The sequence below is a fragment of the Myotis lucifugus genome, unplaced genomic scaffold (assembly GCF_000147115.1).
Source record: "Myotis lucifugus unplaced genomic scaffold, Myoluc2.0 scaffold_301, whole genome shotgun sequence".
Taxonomy (NCBI): Eukaryota; Metazoa; Chordata; class Mammalia; order Chiroptera; family Vespertilionidae; genus Myotis; species Myotis lucifugus.
In genome coordinates this window covers 198,315-219,267 of record NW_005871349.1, presented here as the reverse complement: position 1 = coordinate 219,267, position 20,953 = coordinate 198,315, and the positions used below count along the sequence as shown (strand labels likewise).

The 20,953-nt window shown below is 40.5% G+C and overlaps 1 protein-coding gene across 2 annotated transcripts in view; it reads right to left on the bottom strand.

Moving 5' to 3' along the window:
• Positions 1 to 12,988: 12,988 nt before the first annotated feature.
• TES (testin LIM domain protein) overlaps positions 12,989 to 20,953 on the bottom strand; it is a 45,970-nt gene continuing 38,005 nt past the window's right edge. For both annotated transcript variants that reach the window (XM_014465568.2, XM_006100178.3), the window contains one exon: positions 12,989 to 14,223. In XM_014465568.2, coding sequence (XP_014321054.1) covers positions 14,035 to 14,223 — 189 coding nt within the window. In that variant the 3' untranslated portion in view covers positions 12,989 to 14,034. The remainder of the gene's footprint in view (positions 14,224 to 20,953) is intronic.

The window sequence follows — 20,953 nt, the reverse complement described above, 5'->3', positions numbered from 1 at the left end:
ACACAACCTAGGTTATTTCCTGACCAGAATCAAACCCACCACCTTTTGCTGCATGTGAGGACGCCCCAACCAACTGAGCCACTCAGCCAGGGCTGTTCTGACTTTTATAAACACACCTATCTTACAATATTCTTTAGCCTTCTTGTTGCCTTTAAGGATGTGATCTATCAGACTTTACAGAATTGATAAAAAGTCTTTGTCTATGGCAACTGTGTATTCTCCACCGCACATATTTCCACTTCAGCTCACCAAAGGAGGGACTGCTTTTATTTCCCAAACAGGAAAGCTGGGTCATCTAAAAGGGTCATGAAACAGACTCTTTCCTAATCAGAGACCTAGGAGCCTGGCCGTGCGCACCGTGGCTCCTGTGGCTTTGGAGACAATGTTGTGGGAGTGATTTTCCTCATTGCACTCCAGTTTCTCGAGAATGTGCATGAAGTCAGATGTTGAACTAAACTCTAGATTTCTGTCTTCTGTTTCAAATACATTCCATACGGATTACGGCACAAGTGTAGGTTATACCACTCAGCCTCCCTACACACTGTGACTCATAAGGAAACCCCTTTTATCGGCTGCCAGCAAGTCAAGAGCTTGGGAGAGCTGGGTTGGAGAGCATGTGTTCAGAGCGGGCCTGGGCTGGGCTGGAACGTGGTGCGCATTCCGGGTTGACAAGAGTGTACCGTTTACCACTGCAAGGCAAGGTGGAGCTGTTGATGCTGAAAAAGAGTCAAGGAGACTGCAAATACTTAGCAAAGGAGGGCAAATTCTTAGTAAATGAGGGGGAAAGTAAATAAGGCCATCATTCTCTCTGTCTCTGTTTCTCTTTCTTCCTCTCTCTTTCTCGTTACTGTATTTTCAAAGCTGAGACATTCAATGTAAATTTTCCAAAGTCCCTTATTCTTCATGTAACAGGCCAGCCTCAGTGTTAAACTTAGCTCTTTCTGCAGCTCCACACCTATCTATCCCTAAGATCGCTAAACGTGTAATGCTGACGAATGTGTTAGTTTGCAATGGCATTACCATACAAGGCAGCTTTGAATTCCTCGTGTTAACCTTTTACTACTCTTTTCAAGTTTCCCAAGCATTGCCAGACATCTTGAACTTTGCGGAATGATTATAAACGTTATAAACATAAACCTCTGATTCCACTTTGAAACCTGCTAAAGAATGCCAAAATTATATTAACAATGCCCATTTCAAATCAAAGCCCTGGAATACCATTTTGTTGGTATCATTGGGCAATTGACAAATGGGCATTGAGACAGCTTTGCTGGTTTTCAAGATTATACAACCCAGAAACAATGCTTGGCCTGCGAAGCTGGCCTGTGTGTCTGGGTTGTTTGCAAATGCCTCGTATGTTTAGAAAGCTGCCCCTTTAAAATCTCCAAAACATTTGTTAGAAACACTTCATAATGTAAGTATGTTTCCTTTGGCATCTCAGCAGGGCAGTGCTTATTTTCAGCAAAATATGAAAGATTTGGTTGAGGAACAGAAAGGGTTTTGTCTTTCACAGGCTGTATGGGGCTGCTGCTGGTTGCATGGCCCAGAATCAATGCAGTACGAAGCCACTCCTTCACCAGGGAAGGCCTTTCCTTAATGATGGCCTGATGCTGTTGGGGGATGCACAGGTGCATGGAAGAATCCCTGTGGAAGACCAACCCAGCAAAGGAAAACTACTTTTATGTGGATCCGACACGGTTTATATGGAAGGGAAGGGACATGTACACAGTGTGGCAGCACGGTGAAATAAATACAAATTCAGACCTTCGGGTCTATTACCAGAGTTCAAATTACGGTTCTCATGCTTCCTCATAGTGGCTTTGATCACATTACATAATCCCACTGTCCTCAAGTTTCCTTATCTACAAAATGATATAATAAAAGTATTTACCTTCAGCCCTGGCCTGTTTGGCTCAGTGGATGGAGCGTTGGCCTGCGGACTGAAGGGTTCCAGGTTCGATTCCGGTCAGGGCCACGTGCCTGGGTTGTGGGCTCGATCCCCAGTGGTGGGCATGCAGGAGGCAGATGATCGATGATTCTCTCTCATTGATGTTTCTGTCTCTCCCTCTCCCTTCCTCTCTGAAATCAATAAAAATATTTTTTTAAAAAAAGTATTTACCTTCAGTGTTGCTACGAGGATTGATGATATATGTATACAGCGTTTAGAACACTGACTAGCTCAGCTCTTCAAAAGAATATTAAGGCAATTTTTAACAGAAAAGAGTGACGAAGAATGAATTTTGTTTAAAAAAAAATGTTTCAGCCAAAATTTTCTCTCACATGATAATGCTTGCCCTCACACATACACATACAAGAAAGGTCATTGTAAAGCTATTAACTCTTCCTTTGGTAAAATCCATATTAAGTATTCTGATAAATGCTCTGTGATTATCCCCCAAAGGTCTTTTGGCTGAAGATAAGTAATGGAAATTCCCATGTTCATTTTATAAGTAAAAAAAGCAAGAATTATTCTCAGCCTTTGATGGGAATGTTGAACCCTCCCGCGGGGAGGCACCCCTGGCCTCAGGGGCCCCGCCTGCTGCTCGCTCGGCCTCTTGCTGCCCCAGGAGTGGGCAGAGAGAAACCCTTAGCAAACATTCCCTGCTGAGGATGGTTTCACAATAGTGCCTTACAGATAGCTCGTAGATTTTGCAAAACTCTACAGGGCACTTCTGGATATTGGAAAATACTGGGTGCAGTGCTATTTGGTGGACAATCAATTCAGAATGAAAGTACTGTATGCCACTGCGGTCCTCTGCTGTCCTCCAGCTTCTCTCTTCTCCGTTTCTCCAGCCCCCATTTCAAGCCCTTTAGCAGAATTTTATTTGGAACCGGGGAAAGAAAATGTGTGTGGATGAAAGTACGTACTATATGCAAACTCTCATGTGCTCCCTTGCTATTCACTTTTACATGCACTCTTAAGTACTTTGAAGGGTATGATCCCTAAGTTATATAAATTACAATTCAAAGGAAGTCATTCATTTTAAAATTTAAAAAAAAAATTTTTTAAGAAATAGGGTAAATCACTGATTAGGAACAGGATCACAAGCCATTCTTTTTTTTTTTTTTTGTAAATTATATGTCTTGACAAACTTCTGGACTAATCTCAAGATTCTATCTCTTCTATTTGATCTTCTTCAAAGGATTACTAGTTTAAATACCTGTCTCCTTTATGAAATATGAGATTGTGAACTTCTTGAGGGCAAGGCCTATAATGTATATAGTTTTATACCCACAGTGCTTAGGAGCTTGTGGGTGATGGATACATCCTCCCTCAATTTTCCTTATATTTCATAGACTTTGAAGAATAAACATGGCCCTGTATTCTAAGTACTTTCCCCGTGAATCTTTAGCAGCATTAAAGGTGTTTCTTACCTTGGCAACTGGAGTGCTGAGGATTCCATTTGTCGAGCAAAAAATTCAAAAATTGAAGACTCTCATGGGAATACAAGCCTCCTGCTTGCTCTCAGGTCATGGTCCTGTACCCTGGAATGTGCCGTGCTGAAAATAGTGCTCACCAGGTTTTCTGAGTCTAGGTTATTATGTGTTCCCGATGTTTATAAACTCTACTACAGAATAACACGTAGTAGCATGCAGAATAAATTCACATTTTGCAGGAATTCTCCTATATGTATCAAATAATTCTGTTCAACAGAGGTTGCAGATACCATGGCTGCATAGCAAATTACCCCCAAACTTCATGTGAGTTTATGGAATCTATGGTTCAGGAATTTGGACAGGACTGAGTGGTTCAATTTGTCTCTGCTGATGTCAGGGCCTTCAATTGAAAGAAGCGAGGCAGGGGAATGGGATCATTTGAAGAATCATGTAGTTGCCTGTCGACGTTGATGCTGGTATTGAGCTCCTCTTCACATGGACCTCTCCTCATGGGTGCTCCCAGCGAGCTGCTCTGGGCTTCCTCACAGGGTGACAATGGGTTTCTTCCCTGAGACAGAGCCTGGGGAAGTCCTACCACTTGTTATGACCTAGGCGAGGAAGGCAGGCATGCTACATTCTGCTCATCCAGGGAGTCACAAAGTCCCTCTCAGGTTCCAGGAGAGGGAAGACAGACTCCAGGTAATGAGTGACAAGGCTCTGGAACAGCATGTGGGACCAGAAATATTACTAGGACTATTTTGAAAATGCAATCTGCCACTTAGGAATTTATATCCCCATTTTATGGATGAGAAATTAAGACAGAGAAGTTCTGTGGTTGTTCAGAACATTCAATGTTTACTGTGAAAGTACTAAAACTGCTAATGTCATGTTTATGTTTTCAGAAAAAAGAAAGTACATGAAACTTGGCTTAATTTTACCTGGAGAAAAATAGAGTAACATGAAAAACATTTCAAAGCTATCATTGACATATAGTCACATTTGGTAAGAAGAATAAGACCCTTTTTGTAAGTTAATATAAGATGTTAACATAACTTTTATCCACTGACTACTTCATCTTCATCTCCAACCAGAGGTTTGCTTTTTTGTTTTTTGTGTATGCATGGTTGTTGTTGTTTTAGATCCAGATTTCAGGTTCTAAACCATAACCCTCCACTTGACTCAAGTTCAACAAATTCCAAAGCAAAATCATCATTTTTTTTTCTCAAGAGAGAACAATTACCTGTGACTTGAAAATGGGTCAGATAAGAATGAGGTGGTGACAGGAGCAAGCCAAGCATACTCCAGATCCAGTCCCTCAGGCACTTCCTCATGTCTCTTGCACTGACTCCCCACCATCCCTGGCTGTGTAAGAGGCACCCTGCCTAAGAAAGATGTCCCCAGGTGATGCCCATTTCATCTCTCCAGTCAACAGAAACCCAAGCTTCAGAACTAAACAGCTGCCTGGCAATCCCATATCTTCCAGCTCAAGACTGAATTCTAAATAACTATGCATCATAGTGCTCCCTGTCATCTGCCAATTCAATAGTCATTTCCTTTCTTCCTAGATCAGAAAATTATTGTTCTAGGTAGCTACGTGCCCAGCCCTCAGAGCATGAATTATGATTGGATAAGTCAACTATTTTCCTTTTCCTCTGAGCATGTGACCTAGTTCTAGCCCATGAAATGGATCACTAGGTAAGTCTATTAGGGGCTCCAGAGAAATATTTTCCTTCTTGCTAAGAAAGTAAAATACCCCTTTTCCCTCTCTCCGCTTTATACTTTGGGTGCTGTTACGTGAGAGAGTGGTGCTTAAATAAAAAGACAAACCTGAGAATGGAAGGCAACACATAGAGGATAGCATAGCAGAGAGGTTAAAAGAGAGCTTCTTAGAAGCCAAATTTGTGCTAGGCTATGACTTGTCTTTAAAGCACTCTTAGTTTTTAGTTACTTGTTGCCAAAAGCATTCCTAACTGATGACTCAGCCCTCTCTGGCAAACTGTCAGAACTAACCTTGGTATGCCTCTCAGCCCTGTTTATGGTAGGCATCTGTATTTTTTGGCCTCATTTGGAAACCTGATATCCATTCTGCGTTGTAAACCCCCTAATCTGGCCCTATCCTTCCTATACTCCCTAATATTACCTCTTAGGGAGTCTACCTTCTGTGAACTGCAAACTCACTTGTAATCTCAGTCTCTTCATCTCTTTGCTCCAGCTGATGATCTGTTATCCAGCAAGATCTCTGTTTCTTCTGTAGTACTTCAAGTAGAGACCAGTTATTTTTTCTCCATATGGGCATTCCCCCGTGCTTATAAGGTAGGTGTCTTACTTATTCTCCATTGTTATTTCCATGAATTCCTTTTTTTTCCTTCCTAACAATCAAAGCTCTTTGAAGTATAGCAAATGACCTCAGACTTAACCATTCATTTCTACCTTTAGTTGGCATCTATCAAATTCCAGGACACTGTGTTTTTGATAACTTTAGCCTCTAGATCACTCTTCTCTCCACTATTTTCCTTGCTGTTACTCTTGGTGACTTCAACATATTCACAGATGTCCATCCACATTTGGGCCTGTTATTCCCCAAGTTCCTCAAATCTAACAATCTTGTCCTCTATCCTACTTGGCTGTAACTCTGAGGAGAGAAAGAATCAATGGGACCTGACCAGGTCTCTGGACTCCTAAGCATAGCCCTCCTTTTTGAACTATACCATAATGCCTTCACAATCACTACTTCTGGTGATATCAACTCAAATGTCCCTCTCTGCATTTGATAATAGCTGACTCTAGTGACGATAACTGGCTATAAGGATTTTATTTTTTGTTTGTTTTTTTTGTGTGTGTGTGGATGTGTGTTATTGTCTGAAGGTCAAGATATCCTGGAGAAGCCCAGCCAGCATGGCTCAGTGTTGACCTATGAACTAGGAGGTCATGGTTTTTTGATTCCTGATCAGGGCACATGCCCAGGTTGTGGGCTCGATCCCCAGTGTGGGGCATGCAGGAGGCAGCTGATCAATAATTCTCTCTCATCTTTGATGTTTCTATCTCTCTCTCCCTCTCCCTTCACCTGTAAAATCAATAAAAAGATATATTTTTTAAAGATATCCTTGGGAAAATTATTGAATAAAAATCAATAGTAGCCTTCACAAATGTGAGCATGAAATGCAATTCAAAACAGGCATGAAAGTTAATGATATCTTGTTTTGAGTATTTCAAAATACATTATCAGATTAAATAGAAGCTACAACGGCATCTGTTTCCCATGAAGAGAAAAAAATAATTAGCCAAACTAAATATAATTTAGCTAATGGTAAATATATGAAAAGTGCACCCATGTACCCAACACAATGATTCCTTTTCACATACAAGAGTATTCAGTGTAATCATGAAAGTTGACATGGAACACTTAAACCAGGAGAGGTCAAAGAAGGGCAGAGAGAAGCTAGTAAGAATTTGTGGTAAAGTGCTATGAAATGGAGACAGCACAGGAGTCATAAGTTTTCTGAGGAAGTAAGTGAACACATAGAAGACAAGTTCAGATCTGCTAGCGCAGATCTTGAGACAAAGGCTTAACACAGATCTTGGGTGGTGGTGTCTACTTCGTAACCATGGTGAAGTTGGTGAGCTTAAACACTGCATGTTGGAAATTCCTTAAGAGTGAGTCAATAATACATCTTTTGCCTTTGATGAAATTGGGTTGAAATACTTCAAAGTCAGATTTTGAAATCTATGCTTGAAGACTTCAGAGTCATAGAAGTTTCGCCTATCTTTGATTAAAGAAAAACAAGTCTTAGCTCCCCATTTACAAAAAAATAAAAATTAAAAAAAGATACAACGAACATGAAAGCCAGTGAGTCTCTTGAGCAACTGGTATTTCTTAACAGAATTAAATCACCCAATCCACTGATTTCTCAAAACTATAACTGCAATCCAAGCGTTACAAGAAAAATTTCTTCTGCTTAGAGATGAATAGGATATGTGTGCATTCTGTGAATGAGTTCATGATTTATTATTCTAAGATGGTCTGTTCCAATAAGATAGTAAATGTATTACCTTAATATACTTCATCAATGGATAATGTGTCAGAATCTTTTTTTGAACTTCCTGGGTCTAAGGAAAGACATTTCTCTCCTCTTTTTTCTCATGTAACCCCTCTGTCCTCAAGTACCCACTGCTGATTAGGGGGAAAGAGAATCAGAATTCATCATTATACCTTCTCTAAAAGCAAGATAGTGGCTTCTGCAGAAGGGAAAAGCACATCTCTTTTCTTACTCTCTATGGTACCTTTATCATGGTTCATATTTTGCTATTTTCTCCCTTCCAATCTAATCCCTTTCAGGGTAAGGGTCTCTCTACTGCTAACTGCACAAGTGTGGTTGTTAAATGCCTGCTATATTGAGTGCAAAAAGGATAAGCTATATCTTAGAACTTAAATGGGATTTGGATGATAGAAACTTTCATTTATTGACCAATAGAAAATAAGTAGAACAAAAGATTATTCATTATCTACTTTGAAAAAAATGCATGAATCTAGATAAAAACTTTTATTACTTCCCTATCTTTTCCTCACTGCAAGAGGATTTAACTAATCTATTAACTATCTTGTTCTCCTGTGAAGTGTTCAAAGGACAGTGTATCTGAAACAATTCCTTTTTACCTGATTAACACTTTAAAGTGGCAGGAAACTTTGAAACCTTTCATTCTCTTATAAGGCCAAACTAAACATAAATCAGGACAAAGAATCAAATGTAGTGGTTCTGTATCTCCCTGGCAAAGTAGTTTATTGTTCTAGGAAATTCCTAATATGCATGCAGTTAGCATCTTTGGTAGTGAATTGTGGCTTTGGTCAAATTTCTTGGGCCTTTACAACTCCTAACCAGCCTGTTTCTACCTCAGACCCAAAAGAGTGGAGGCTAGACAGGCAGACATATGAAGAGTGGCCATGTTAGTATGTAGGAAAATTGTTTCAATTTATTCCCATTTAGCCATGTTTTGGGGAAGAGAGGGAGTGAATTTAAGGAGAAGCACTATCAGTCAAACAAACAGAAACTGAAAAAAATCAAATTATTCTGGGTTTTTGTCAGAATATGCTGCTATTCCCACTATACAGAAATACTTCACACTGAGGGAAAATACATCCATGATTTGCTAATCTGAAGAAGAATAAATCTACTACTATTCCACATTTGTTTCCTTTTCACAATAGGTTGCCATGAAAAAATTCTTAGAAAACCAAATCGAGTTGCAATTTGAGTATCAGAGTAATCCTTGTTAGATTTATCTCAAGAGAAGATAGTTTTTCCTTTTTTCTAAAAGAAAAATAACTCCCACAGGACTTGAAAACTAACAACTTAAATGCCTTGATTTATTTTAACGTTTCATAAAACTTATCCCTTTATTATAATGAAAAGTCTAGTTTCTGTTTTGTCAGAAGCAGACTTTGTTTGGGTCGTTTTTAATCCTTGGAGACAGCTCCCCCTGCTGTAATAAGTGCTTAATTGCAGAAGGATTTTTTTTTTTTTTTTTTTTGCTTTCCAATGAAAAGGAGCAAAGATGGCTGCACTCTAACAGGAGGCTGAGTGCCCTTGTTCCATAGACTGGATTTACAGCTAAAATTCTGCACAGCCTGCTTGAGAAAACAAGGCAAGTATAGCTGATTGGACTATATTTTGTCTAAGGAGCACTGAAGAAACAAGACAAGACTGGTAGCCCTAACCGGTTTGGCTCAGTGGATAGAGCGTCGGCCTGCGGACTGAAGGGTCCCAGGTTCGATTCTGGTCAAGGGCATGTACCTTAGTTGCGGGCACATCCCCAGTGGGGGGCGTGCAGGAAGCAGCTGATCGATGTTTCTCTCTCATTGATGTTTCTAACTATCCCTCTCCCTTCCTCTCTGTAAAAAATCAATATTTTTTTTTAAAAGACTGGTAAACGAGGGGAGTTGCAGAAAGGGGGACCCCCCCCCTCGAGATGGTGCTCAACTGAGAGGCCTGACAGATAGTGGCTGCAAAGCTCCCTTTCCTTGGGAGTGTGGACTGGCATCCGAATGCAAGGATATCAAACCCTGAGCGATGGCGATGGAAGGAGAGCCCGTGAAGCATTGGGCAGAGGAACCCAGGGGAGCAGTCTGCCTGGGAAGCAGGGTGTGTGCCTTCCCAGGGAAAGAACACGCCTAATGTCAGCAGAAGAGCCAGAGAGATTCACCAGGGTGTGTGGCTCCAGAATAGAAAGCAGCCTGTAGGTTGCAACCAGCGGTGACCTAAAGGGACCCTCTGCTTTCCTGAAAGGCATGGTACAGAGCCCCGGAAAGCATCTCAATTGTGTGGCAGGGAGAAGAGAAAGAGGGTCCTCCCACCTCCAGACAGAGTCTGAGCTGCAACTTCAGCTGCCAGCAGGGCAAAGCAGGGATTTAAAAAATATATATGTATTTTTACTGATTTCAGGGATGGAGAGAGAGGGAGAGAAACATCAGTGATGAGAGAGAACCATTGATCGGCTGCCTCCTGCACGTTCCACACTGGGCATGTGCCCCCACCGAATCGAGCCATGGTGTCCTGATTCATGGGTTGACACTCAACCACTGAGCTATGCTGGTTGGGCAGAGAGCAGGGATTTTTGACCCACACTGAAGATAGCTGGAATCACGAACGGAGCTGGGAATTTTGGCCTCAGCTTTACGAGACCAGCTGTGGGGAGAACCTGCATGGGACTGACTTTGTAATCCCTTTTCCTTGATGGGAGTGCAGGGACAATGAGTCCTAGCAAAGCAGTTTTCTGCTTGTTTCTTTATGGTTTTGTTTGTTTGTTTTTGATGGCACCCTATGATATCCACTGGGAAGTCTTATATTGGGGAGAAAGACCAGCAAGAGCCGGGCTTTCTGTCTGCATTTGGAGAGGCTGACCCAAAGGCCTGTGAGTTCAGCCAGCGGTCACGGGGAAAGGTGGGGTGGAGTACATCTACCTCTCCTGTAGGCAAGGAGCACCTCCCCAATAGGAAAAGGGCTGGATTAGCTCTCTGAAGCCCCAGATACTCCCACTGGGCAACGTTTGGTGGGGAAAGGAATAGCTCAGAGGAGGACAATCCAAGAATAAGACTCTCATGGACTATTGTTTGGGACCAGGAGGAAAAGCTTAACACCCCTCCTGGGGGCTGGGAAGGCAATATGCTCACAGGACAGCTGTAACTGAAAAGGCAGTAGGCTATATCCAAACAGAACCTACACCAGGCCATTTTAGGGGGAACTAGGGTCGGAGGACATGGTACAGACTGAAGAGTTGGCTTCAAAGCAGAGATTAATCTCGCCTCAGTGAGTGCCTGATGGCGAAATCTCTAAGGGGCCCCCTAGCCCTAGTTATGTTAGCCTGCCTCCACCCTAAAGACACTCTTCGAAAGACACTGGAGAAAGACCAGGCAACTACAGAGGGAGGCGGCCCTCAGAGAGCCTCAAACTGACCAGCTACAAATGGACACCAAGAGCCAAACTTGGAAAGCCCCTGACATTGGCTGACACAAAGGCACCTCTCAGGAGGCCTGAAATCAGCATACTAAACAGTGAGCGTTGCGGAGACAAACTTCACTTGGCTTACTTTAAAAAAAAATTGTTTTGTTTTGCTTGTATTTTTGTTGTTCTATTTTAAATATTTTCTGCTTTATTGCCTTGATATTATTACAGTTATTAAGTTTTTGCTTTTCTCTCTTATTTCATATTTCTTATTGGCTTCCTTCTTTTTCCACCTTCTTTTGCTTTATATCTCTTCTTACCTTTGCATAACATTTTTTTCTTTCTCTTCTTATCTTTACTGTTTTCATTTTCCTACTCTCTACTCTTATTTTGCTCTCCCTTCTTTCCTTTCAGAATCTTTTTTTCTGCCCAGTAACCTTTTTATTTACTTATTTTTTTTACTATTAGCAATATCCTTTTCAGTCTCTTTTTATTGCCTTAGTATTTGTGTTCTCTTTCCTCTTTCCTAATTCTCTTTTCTCTTCGGTTGTTTTTATCATGGTTATAGGGATATTTTGTATGTTCCAGTTCATTTCCTGTCGGTTTTGTTTTGTTTTGCCCTGTCATCACCTGTACAATAGTTCACACAGTGTGGTTGTGGCTGATCCCCACAGTTAGCCAGCCTGAGAGGACAGCTCTCTGACAAATAGGACAACAACAATCTAGATCCAATCACATGAGAACCCAAATAACACACAAAGGGACACACATACAGCTCAGTAGTTCAAGGAAAACACACCACTGGTTCCTACAGAAGTTTACTACAAAAGCCCAACCCACAAGACTGGGAGTCATAACAAATACATATAATGCATAGATAGAAACACAAAGAGACAACTAAAACGGGGAGAAAAACGTCCCCAAAATTTAAGAAAAGGAGGAATTGCCCGAAAAGGACCTAGATGAGATGGAGGTAAGCAAGTTTTCAGACATAGAGTTCAGAGTAATGGTTAGAAAGATGCTCAAGGAACTCAGTGAGAACTATAATAAACTTAGTGGGAACTTCCAGGGAGTTAGTAGGAACTACAAGGAATTTAGTGAAAGCCACGTCAGTATGAAAAAAGATATAGATACTATGAATAAGAACCAAATAGAAATGAAGAATATTATATCTGACATCAAGAATACATTGGAAGGAATTAAAACCAGGCATTATGAAGCAGAGGAATTAGAAGGTAAGGAAGAAAAAAAATTAAGAGTACTCATACAATTCAACAAAAGGAAGCCAAACAACCCAATTAAAAAAACGGACAGAGGACCAAAATAGACACTTCTTCAAAGAGGACATACAAATGGCCAAGAAACATGAAAAAATTCTCCATGTCACTAATTATCAGAGAGATGCAAGTTAAAACACAATGAGGTGCCACCTCACACCTGCCAGAATAGCCACCATCAATGCTAACAAACAAGTGCTGATGAGGATGTAGAGGAAAAGGAACCCTAGTACACTGCTGATGGGAATGCACACTGGTACAACCATTATGGAAAAGTATGGAGTTTCCTCAAAAAATTAAAAATGGTACTCGCATTTGACCCAGTGATCCCACCTCTAGGAATGTATCCTAAGAATCCAGAAATATCAATCAAAAAGAATATATACACCCCTATGTTCAGTGTTATTTACAATAGCTAAGATCTGGAAACAGCCCAAGTTCCCATCAGTAGATGAGTGGATAAAAAGCTGTGGTACATTTACACCGTGGAATACTATGCAGCAGTAAAAAAGAAGGATCTCTTACTCTTTGAGACAGCATGAAAGGATTGGGAGAGTATTATGGTAAGTGAAATAAGCCTATCAGAGAAAGAGAAGTATCACATGATCTCACTTATATGTGGAATATAATGAACAAAATAAACTAATGAACAAATAGATCCAGAGACATTGAAGCATGCAACAGACTGATGTATTTCAGAGGGAAGGGGCAGTGGCTGGGAAGAGATTAACCAAAATGCTTATATGCTTGTATGTATAGCCAATGGTCAAACAATAGTGAGGGGAAGGTCTGGGGAGGCGGCAGGAGAGGGTGGAGGGGGTCAACAGGGGAATAAATGGGGACATTTATAATACTTTTAACAATAAAAATTTTAAAAAGAATATGAATAAAGGTACAATTATTAAAGAAATTTTATTTTGAATAATATACATATCATTAATTTTATTTATTTTTCATAGTGCATAGTATATGTAAGTATACAAGGAAAATAAACATTTAGGATACCTATGGAATGAAGTATATGGGTGAAGAAGGCTTTCGATACATAGGCTTAGTAGCATCACAGGACAGTATCCATTAGAAAAAAATAAAAACCATGCAAAAATATATCCAAATCATGGTGAGTAAGTGCAGTCAGTACAAATTATACTTTCTTGGGTATAAAAAGTATATATGTTCTTTGGATTGAAAAAATAATATATAAATATGTGGCATGGATTTTAAGTCCAAGCCAAACATCATCTAAAGTAAAAAGTGGGATGCCACATGTGACAATAAAATATTAAAGGCCACATATGGAGGTCACCAGCTTACAAAGAGACTACTAAGAGGTAGGGAACAATTTTTTTATAAGAAATGCAATGAAGCTACCTCTGCCTAAATTAGAAAATAGTGAATGCCTCGACATTAAAATGATAACAGCTCCCCATACTATGTTGCATTTCTATTTCCTCTGTCAAAAGAATTCACTGTGCATCACTACAAAGTTCAGTGAATATGATGAGGTAATAAATGTAGAGCTTTGGCATTAGGGAAAGTTTAATATTTTTCATTTTACATTAGAGGGAAACAAGAATATAGAACAAGAAATGATCATCTCTCCATTCAGCACACTACCTTTTAATTGTTTCAGATATACTATTTGGCACAAGGGGAATAGAGATATAAAGATATAAACCCAAACTTCCAACTCAAAGATTTTACATCTAGAAAGCTAAAAAGATAACATTCTTTACCATTTTAAAATTAAATGCTAAAGTAGGTTTTAAATGTTGAGATGATAAAAAAGGTGAGAGAAAAACAGCAAAGAGAAATACTTAAAATCTTCTGGTTTCCTTTATAAAAGTTTCTTTTTTTTCCATTTATTTTTCTAAATTGCATTTACAGTAGGAATGCAGACCACTTTGGATAGCTGTGGCTCAATATTGCGTGGTGCTCTCCTCTTAATACATCATCTTCTTGCACTCCACTGAACAGAAAACCATCCCTTCCACCGGCATGAACTTCTGCCCAATGAGACACTTGCTGCAGCAGGAGCACAGAAAGCACTCTGTGGAGGCATGCCAGCTGAAATTGTTATAGGTCACCCGCTGCACTTCGGGATCAATGGCATTGTGGCATCCTTGACATACCTGATACAAAAAAAGGAGAGATGAGATTGACCTTTCAAGTAATCTTTCTAGCCAACAACTGTTAATGGGGTTTATATGCTGAGCACAGTGAGAAATAACAGGTGAAGGCCAAACAGGTAATCTGATGCTTGCAAAATATCCCCATGGTATTCAAGGCAGAAAGTCTTGATGGGAAGTTCCAAAGCAGCGCATCTGGTTCAAGGGTATTCTATTATAATTGCACATTAGTAATTACAAAGAAGTTTATGGTTTTTCCTACAATACCAAATTCTAGGAAGGCTGTGGAGCAACAGGAACTCTGTCATTGCTGGTGGAAGTGCAAAATAAGGCCATTTGGCAGGTTAACTAAACATACTTTTATCACACAATCCAATAATCATGTTCTTTGGTATTTACCCAAAGTTAATAACTTATGTCTACTCAAAATCCCTCGCCTGGATGTTGCTTTACTCATAATTGCCAAAACTTAGAAGCAATCAAGATTTCCTTTATTAGGTGAATGGATAAATGGTGGTATATCCAGACAATGAAATATTATTCAGTGGTAAAAAGAAATGAGCTATCAAGTCATAAAGAGACATGGAGGAAAATTAAATGCAAATTATAAAGGGAAAGAAGCTCATATAAAAAGGCTACATAGTGTATGAATTCCAACTGTGACATTCTAGCAAAGGCGAAATTATGGATACAATAAAAAGATGAGTGGTTGCCAGGAGTGGAGTGTGTGGCAGGGAGGTGGGAGAGATAAAGAAATAAATAGGCAGGGCACAGAAAATACTCTTTATGAAATAATCATGATGTGTGTATGTGTATATCTACTTATATAAAAACCCTGGGTGGTGTTCATCACGACCAGACCAGAACCACGACCAAGCGGAAGGAAGTCAGTCCTAAAGGGGCTTTCTTGGCAACGGCTGCACCCTCCCCCCGAGCTATTTCCCGGAGCTGTTTCCTGTAAGGGCGGGGTTTGAGGCAGGAACCCGCCCTGGGAGCATGGAGGCAGATCTTTATAAAGTGTGCCACGCCAGCACAGCCAAAGGTGAACCTGAGTGGGGGTGGCTGAAAGGCTTAGAAAACAGACAAGAGAATGAAAGCAGGGTCTCGGTGGGATGCTGCTTCTCTGAGAGACAGTGACCACTCCTACAGCCATGCCTTTATTTTATAGCAGATGCTACAAGGCAAAGTAAGGGCATGACCAAGATGCTTACAACATTCTCCTGGGTTTCAATCCTACTCAACTACATGCACCTGTACTCTATCAAGCCTACATCACTCAGGCACATGGGGCCATGTGTTCGGACCATAGGTTCAAGCTTACAACTATAGCTGTTGGCTATAATTGTGCTGGGAGGGCCCTGCCCTCCAAGCTGGGACTTGCACATGGCAATAAGAGGACTGTGCCCTCTCATCAGTCCAAGGCTTGAACCTGTCCAAAACACTGTAGCGGCTTCCCACAATAAAGTTTTAATTCTGTTTCTTTGTTACTGATATTGTGGCCCCACCCCATAACAAAGAAACAATTTCCGAGGATGAGGCCCAGGAATCAGGATTTTAGAAAGATTCCCAGGTGATTCTAATGTGCAGCCAAGGTTGAGAACCAGTTATAGATAATATTGAAAATATATCTAAACATACAATTCTTTGTCCAAAAAATGAGCATGTTCAAAAATTAAATGAAGAAAATTTGGATATACTCGATGGAGATTTTCACACATATTTGAGTGATGATTCCTTGATTCCACAGATGATGCTGAAAAGGAAAATTTTCCCATCTAATTTCTTAATAGTATTACTCCTTCGGGAATGCCGTGTCATAAATTAAAATTGAAAGTGGGTGCAATCATCATGCTATTGAGAAATCTCAATAGTAAATGGGGTCTTTGTAATGGTACCAGATTTATTATCAAAAGATTACGACCTAACATTATCAAAGCTGAAGTATTAACAGGATCTGCAGAGGGAGAGGCTGTTCTGATTCCAAGAATTAATTTGTCCCCATTTGACACTGGCCTCCCATTTAAATTGATTGGACGGTGATTTCCCATGATGCCAGCATTTGTGGTGACTATTAATAAATCACAAGGACAAACTCTAGACAAAGTAGGCATATTCCTACCTGAACCCGTTTTCGCACATGGTCAGTTATATGTTGCTTTCTCTCGAGTTTGAAGAGCAAGTGACGTTACAGTTAAAGTTCTAAGTACTTCCATCACAAGGGAAATTAGTCAAGCGCTCTGAAAGTGTTTTCACGCTTAATGTGGTGTACAGGGACATATTAGAATAAGTTTAATCACTTTATCAGTCATTGTTTGCATCACTGTTGTTTTTATATCATGTTTTTGTTGTTTTCATATCATGTTTTTGTTGTTTTCATACCATGTTTTGTCGTTTTTATATCATGCCTCTGTTGTTATATCCTTTTGTTACTATTTATTTATTAATAAATTTATATATTATTTTCATATACATTTTACTAATTTCCTTTCACCTCTCACACTTCTATTATAGAGAAAGGGCAAATAGCAATATTAAAATATCTCTGCTAATTAATTCCCTTTTAAAAAAATATATATTTTATTGATTTTTTACAGAGAGGAAGGGAGAGGGATAGAGAGTTAGAAACATCGATGAGAGAGAAACATCGATCAACTGCCTCCTGCACATCCCCCACTGGGGCACAGAAAATACTCTTTATGAAATACCGCAACCAAGGTACATGCTCTTGACCGGAATTGAACCTGGGACCCTTGAGTCCGCAGGCCAATGCTCTATCCACTGAGCCAAACCAGTTAGGGCAATTAATTCCCTTTTAATGTGCACGAATTTCATGCACCGGGCTACTAGTATATATATAAATATGTATAATTTTATATAAATATGTAAACATTTTCTATATATATAAAAGCCCAGCAATCAGAAAGGCAGAACGATCAGAATGACCGGTGGCTATGATGTGCACTGCAGCAGCCAACCAGCCTGATCCGGGCCCCAATCGACCCCCAACATCCCGTTCGGGGGTGGGGTAGGCCAGCCAACTGCCTGCGGACCCTCCCCCCGGGCTGGTCCGGCCCGATGGGCTCCCATCGGGGCAGGCCAGCCAGACCCCATCCGTGCACAAATTTGTGCACTGGGCCTCTAGTATAAATATAAAATTATATATGTACTAGGGGCCCAGTGCACGAATTCGTGCACCTTGAAAGGAACTGTGGGCTGCGAGGCTGCGGTGGGCAAAGGAGCGGGTCTTGGCCCATCCTCTATGCCCCTGTATGGCCCCTCCTTCCGCAGCCCCCAGTCCCCTGTCTGCCAGCAGCTTCGCTCCCACCGCTGTGGCTCCCACCCTCTGACTGTGCCGACCCCACTCACACTTGCTGTACAGAGTGATTAGGGCCAGCACCAGCATCGGATGAGAGTGGGGCCGGTGCTGTCAGTGGGTGCAAGTGGGGTGGCGCCATCAGTTGGTGCGAGAGGCGGCTGCCAGCCCTGATCGTTCCTCAGGAGCAGGGGGAGGTGGAGAAGCCCTGAGGGGCGATTGGGGCCAGTAGCCGCTGCTCGCACCCACTGATGGTGCTGAGCAATCGGAGCCAGTGCCAGGGGCCGGTGCCAGGTGCCAGCAGCAGGTGCAAGCGGCGGCTCCAGCGCTAGCAGCGGGTGCGAGCGGGGCCAGTGCCGGCAGTGGGTGTAAGGGCCCAAGGGACCGCAGAGCACGGGAGCAAAGAATTTTCAGTAACCACCAGAGGCTCGCCCCGATGACAGTGACCAGCGACCCACCTTGGTCTGGTGCCCCCGCTTACCTGCTCTACCATCCCGCCGTGGCCAATGCCCGCCATGTTCTGTGTGCACCTCCCGGTGGTCAGCACACATCATAGCAACTGTTTGTTCTGCTGTTTGGTCTATTTGCATATTAGCGTTTTATAGATATAGCTATTTATATATAAATAATTTGTCCATTCTATACATTGTCCAAAACCAAAGAAAATACACCAAGAGTGAACCCTAAGGTAAATTATGAGCTTTGGGTGATTATGATGTGTCAATGTAGATTCATCCTTGGTAAAAAATGTACTATTCTGGTGAATGATATTGCTAATGGACAAGGCTATTCATATGTAGGGATTAGGGGTATATGGCAAGTCTTTTACCTTCCATTCAATTTTGTTGTAAATCTAAAACTGCTCCCCAAAAAAGTCTTAATAAAAGACTTTTCTTCACTCCTTTAGAATTTGAAGCGTTAATTTTATCAGTCTTACCTATGACACAAGATTATTAGCACCACTAATTTCTAGATAGTAGTAAGTGAAAAATCATGTTCAAAGTAATTAAGGACTTAATTAAAAACACAGTGTTTGAGAATAATTAGTTTGCAATAAAAACATAACTTGTAATTAATTGGCTTCTGTTCTGTTGTAAGTCATAATATATATATATGGCTAATACGCCAAGTGTCCCCTCGGGAGTTTGACAGGGAGACTGGGAGTTCAACTGCTTGCTATGACGTGCGCTGACCACGAGGGGGCAGCGTGGAACATGAGAGGTGGGTGGATTTGAGGAGGGTCATCCAGCCTGAGCCTCCTTACTTGACTAGACCTCAAAATCTGACAGCTCCTCAGCAGGCAAACTGATTAGGGTGTGAAGTGAGACCTTGTTACAAATACCTATTTCAGGCCTGCAGTATATTTTCCATACTTTTTTGAGCTCCATGACGTTTAATTACAGAAACTGTAGCTGTTTAATTCACACACTGTCTACCCAGTCTTCCCTGAGAAGCAAGGGAGAGAATCTCTTTGCATAATCAATACAGAATTCCTGAGTATAATAAAAATGAGTGTTTTAATTACAAATGCCCTCCTATTTTTAGCAGCACCATGCAAGCAACTGCTTTTTATATATTCATTTATAGATTTATAATTCATTTTGAATGTTCTCCTTTGTAGTTTTCTATATTTTATATTAACTTTTCAATATTTTTAAACTTATTTATGTAAAACAGAAGGACTTCACACTCAATTTTTTTATTCCCTTGCTTTTAGACCATGAACTATCTTCTTTATCTAAGCCTATATTTGTGGATCTTTTTATAATCTTTTAAAACACACCCTATTATCTGTAATTTATAAGAGATAACTACTGTTCAACTATACATAAAATTAATTATTTAGGTTAAAACATAACTAATGAACACACTAAATTTAAGGTTTATGGTTTCATAAAATTTAGTTTTATTAATAATTTGATTGACATTCATCCCAAGGTCTGACACATAATCCTAGTGAAACATACTGACCCCTGGTTCTTCATAAACCTGGAAGCAGCCCAGCCCTCACTGGGGGTTTGGGGACTACACAACCCTGCAGGGAGATGATGTGCTTCCTGTGTTCAAAAACCTCAAATATTTCAGAGCTCTTATTCCCTTCAAGTCCCTACTTCTTTTATTTTATTCATGTACACAATGTGAACTAGCTAATGGAAATTGCTGAAAGGAGGGCTCTGGCAGCAGGGCCCTGTGAGATGTTGTAGATGTGAGTTCTGGAGAAGGCCCTTTGATACTGGAATTCCAGAGACAGAGACAAGCTCAGTGCATTTCCCATTATCCTCCTTCTAGGTTAGGTTTTTTCCTCAGAAATGCCTTGTTTTGAGCTGAGTTCTTGTCTTTAGATTAAACATAAGTTGTATCTCTCTCCTTTTATATAAAAAGAAAATTAAAGGATCTAAGTAGATCAATCCCCTAAACTAAATAACCTTCTTCAAAATTTTACATCATTTAGCATGCTGCATACTTTCTTTGCCACCAGCTGGAATTTGTTTAGGTGGTGATATGTTCATTTTGATATTAGGGAAAGGACCCTAGTATATCTTACATAAAAGTAAACTTTAAAAACCGTATCATATTATAAAGCGAAATAATTTAGAGAGTATCTCTTTTTAAAAAATTATATCTGTGATTATAATCCTCCATTGAATTGATAAAATGCAATGGAGAGAAGCTTGTAACAGTTAAAGCAGCTTCATCTATTTAAAGCGTCATTCAATAAGTATTTATTATCTACTGTATTGTTCTAGTGTTGGAAATAGAACAGAAAACAGGGCAGACAAAAATCCCTGCCCTTCTGGAGTTTGCATTATAGTCCTGGAGACCAAGGTCACTCACCCTACAATAAAATACACATTATGATATTCCTCTTCTGTAGAGAAACTTGCAACTCTATTCAGAAAAACAGGACTTTTTGGCTAGATTATGTATCAGGCCACATGGTGGTTCAACATCTTTTCCCCAGGTATAAGGAGGGTCCATGTTGACCTCAAAACAAATGATAAATCTCAGAGCGCAAGTCAATTACTCAAAAGTTTCCTAGGTTCAGAAAATGAGGATATGAAAATGAAAAGGCAAGCTCTATGTTCCAGCTACTTATAGTCTAGTGGAGGAGACAGATGAGTTACATTAACAATCACACATGTGCGTAAGCACACACAGGGACCCAGGGGAACGGAGGGGTAGCCAGCCTAGTCAGAGAGAAAGGGGTGGGACTTGGTGTAGGGAATTTGGAAAGGTGTTCTGAAAAATGTTAAACCTAAACTGAGTCTGGAGGAAAGTGCTGGCATAGTCAGGTAAAACAGGAATAGGAGGCTATATCAGAAAAAAGAATAAGTGTGAGCAGAAGACAAAGAACAGTGTATAAACTAGAAAATACTGGTAACTTGTGGAAATGTATGATTTGGGTTGGATAACTAGTAG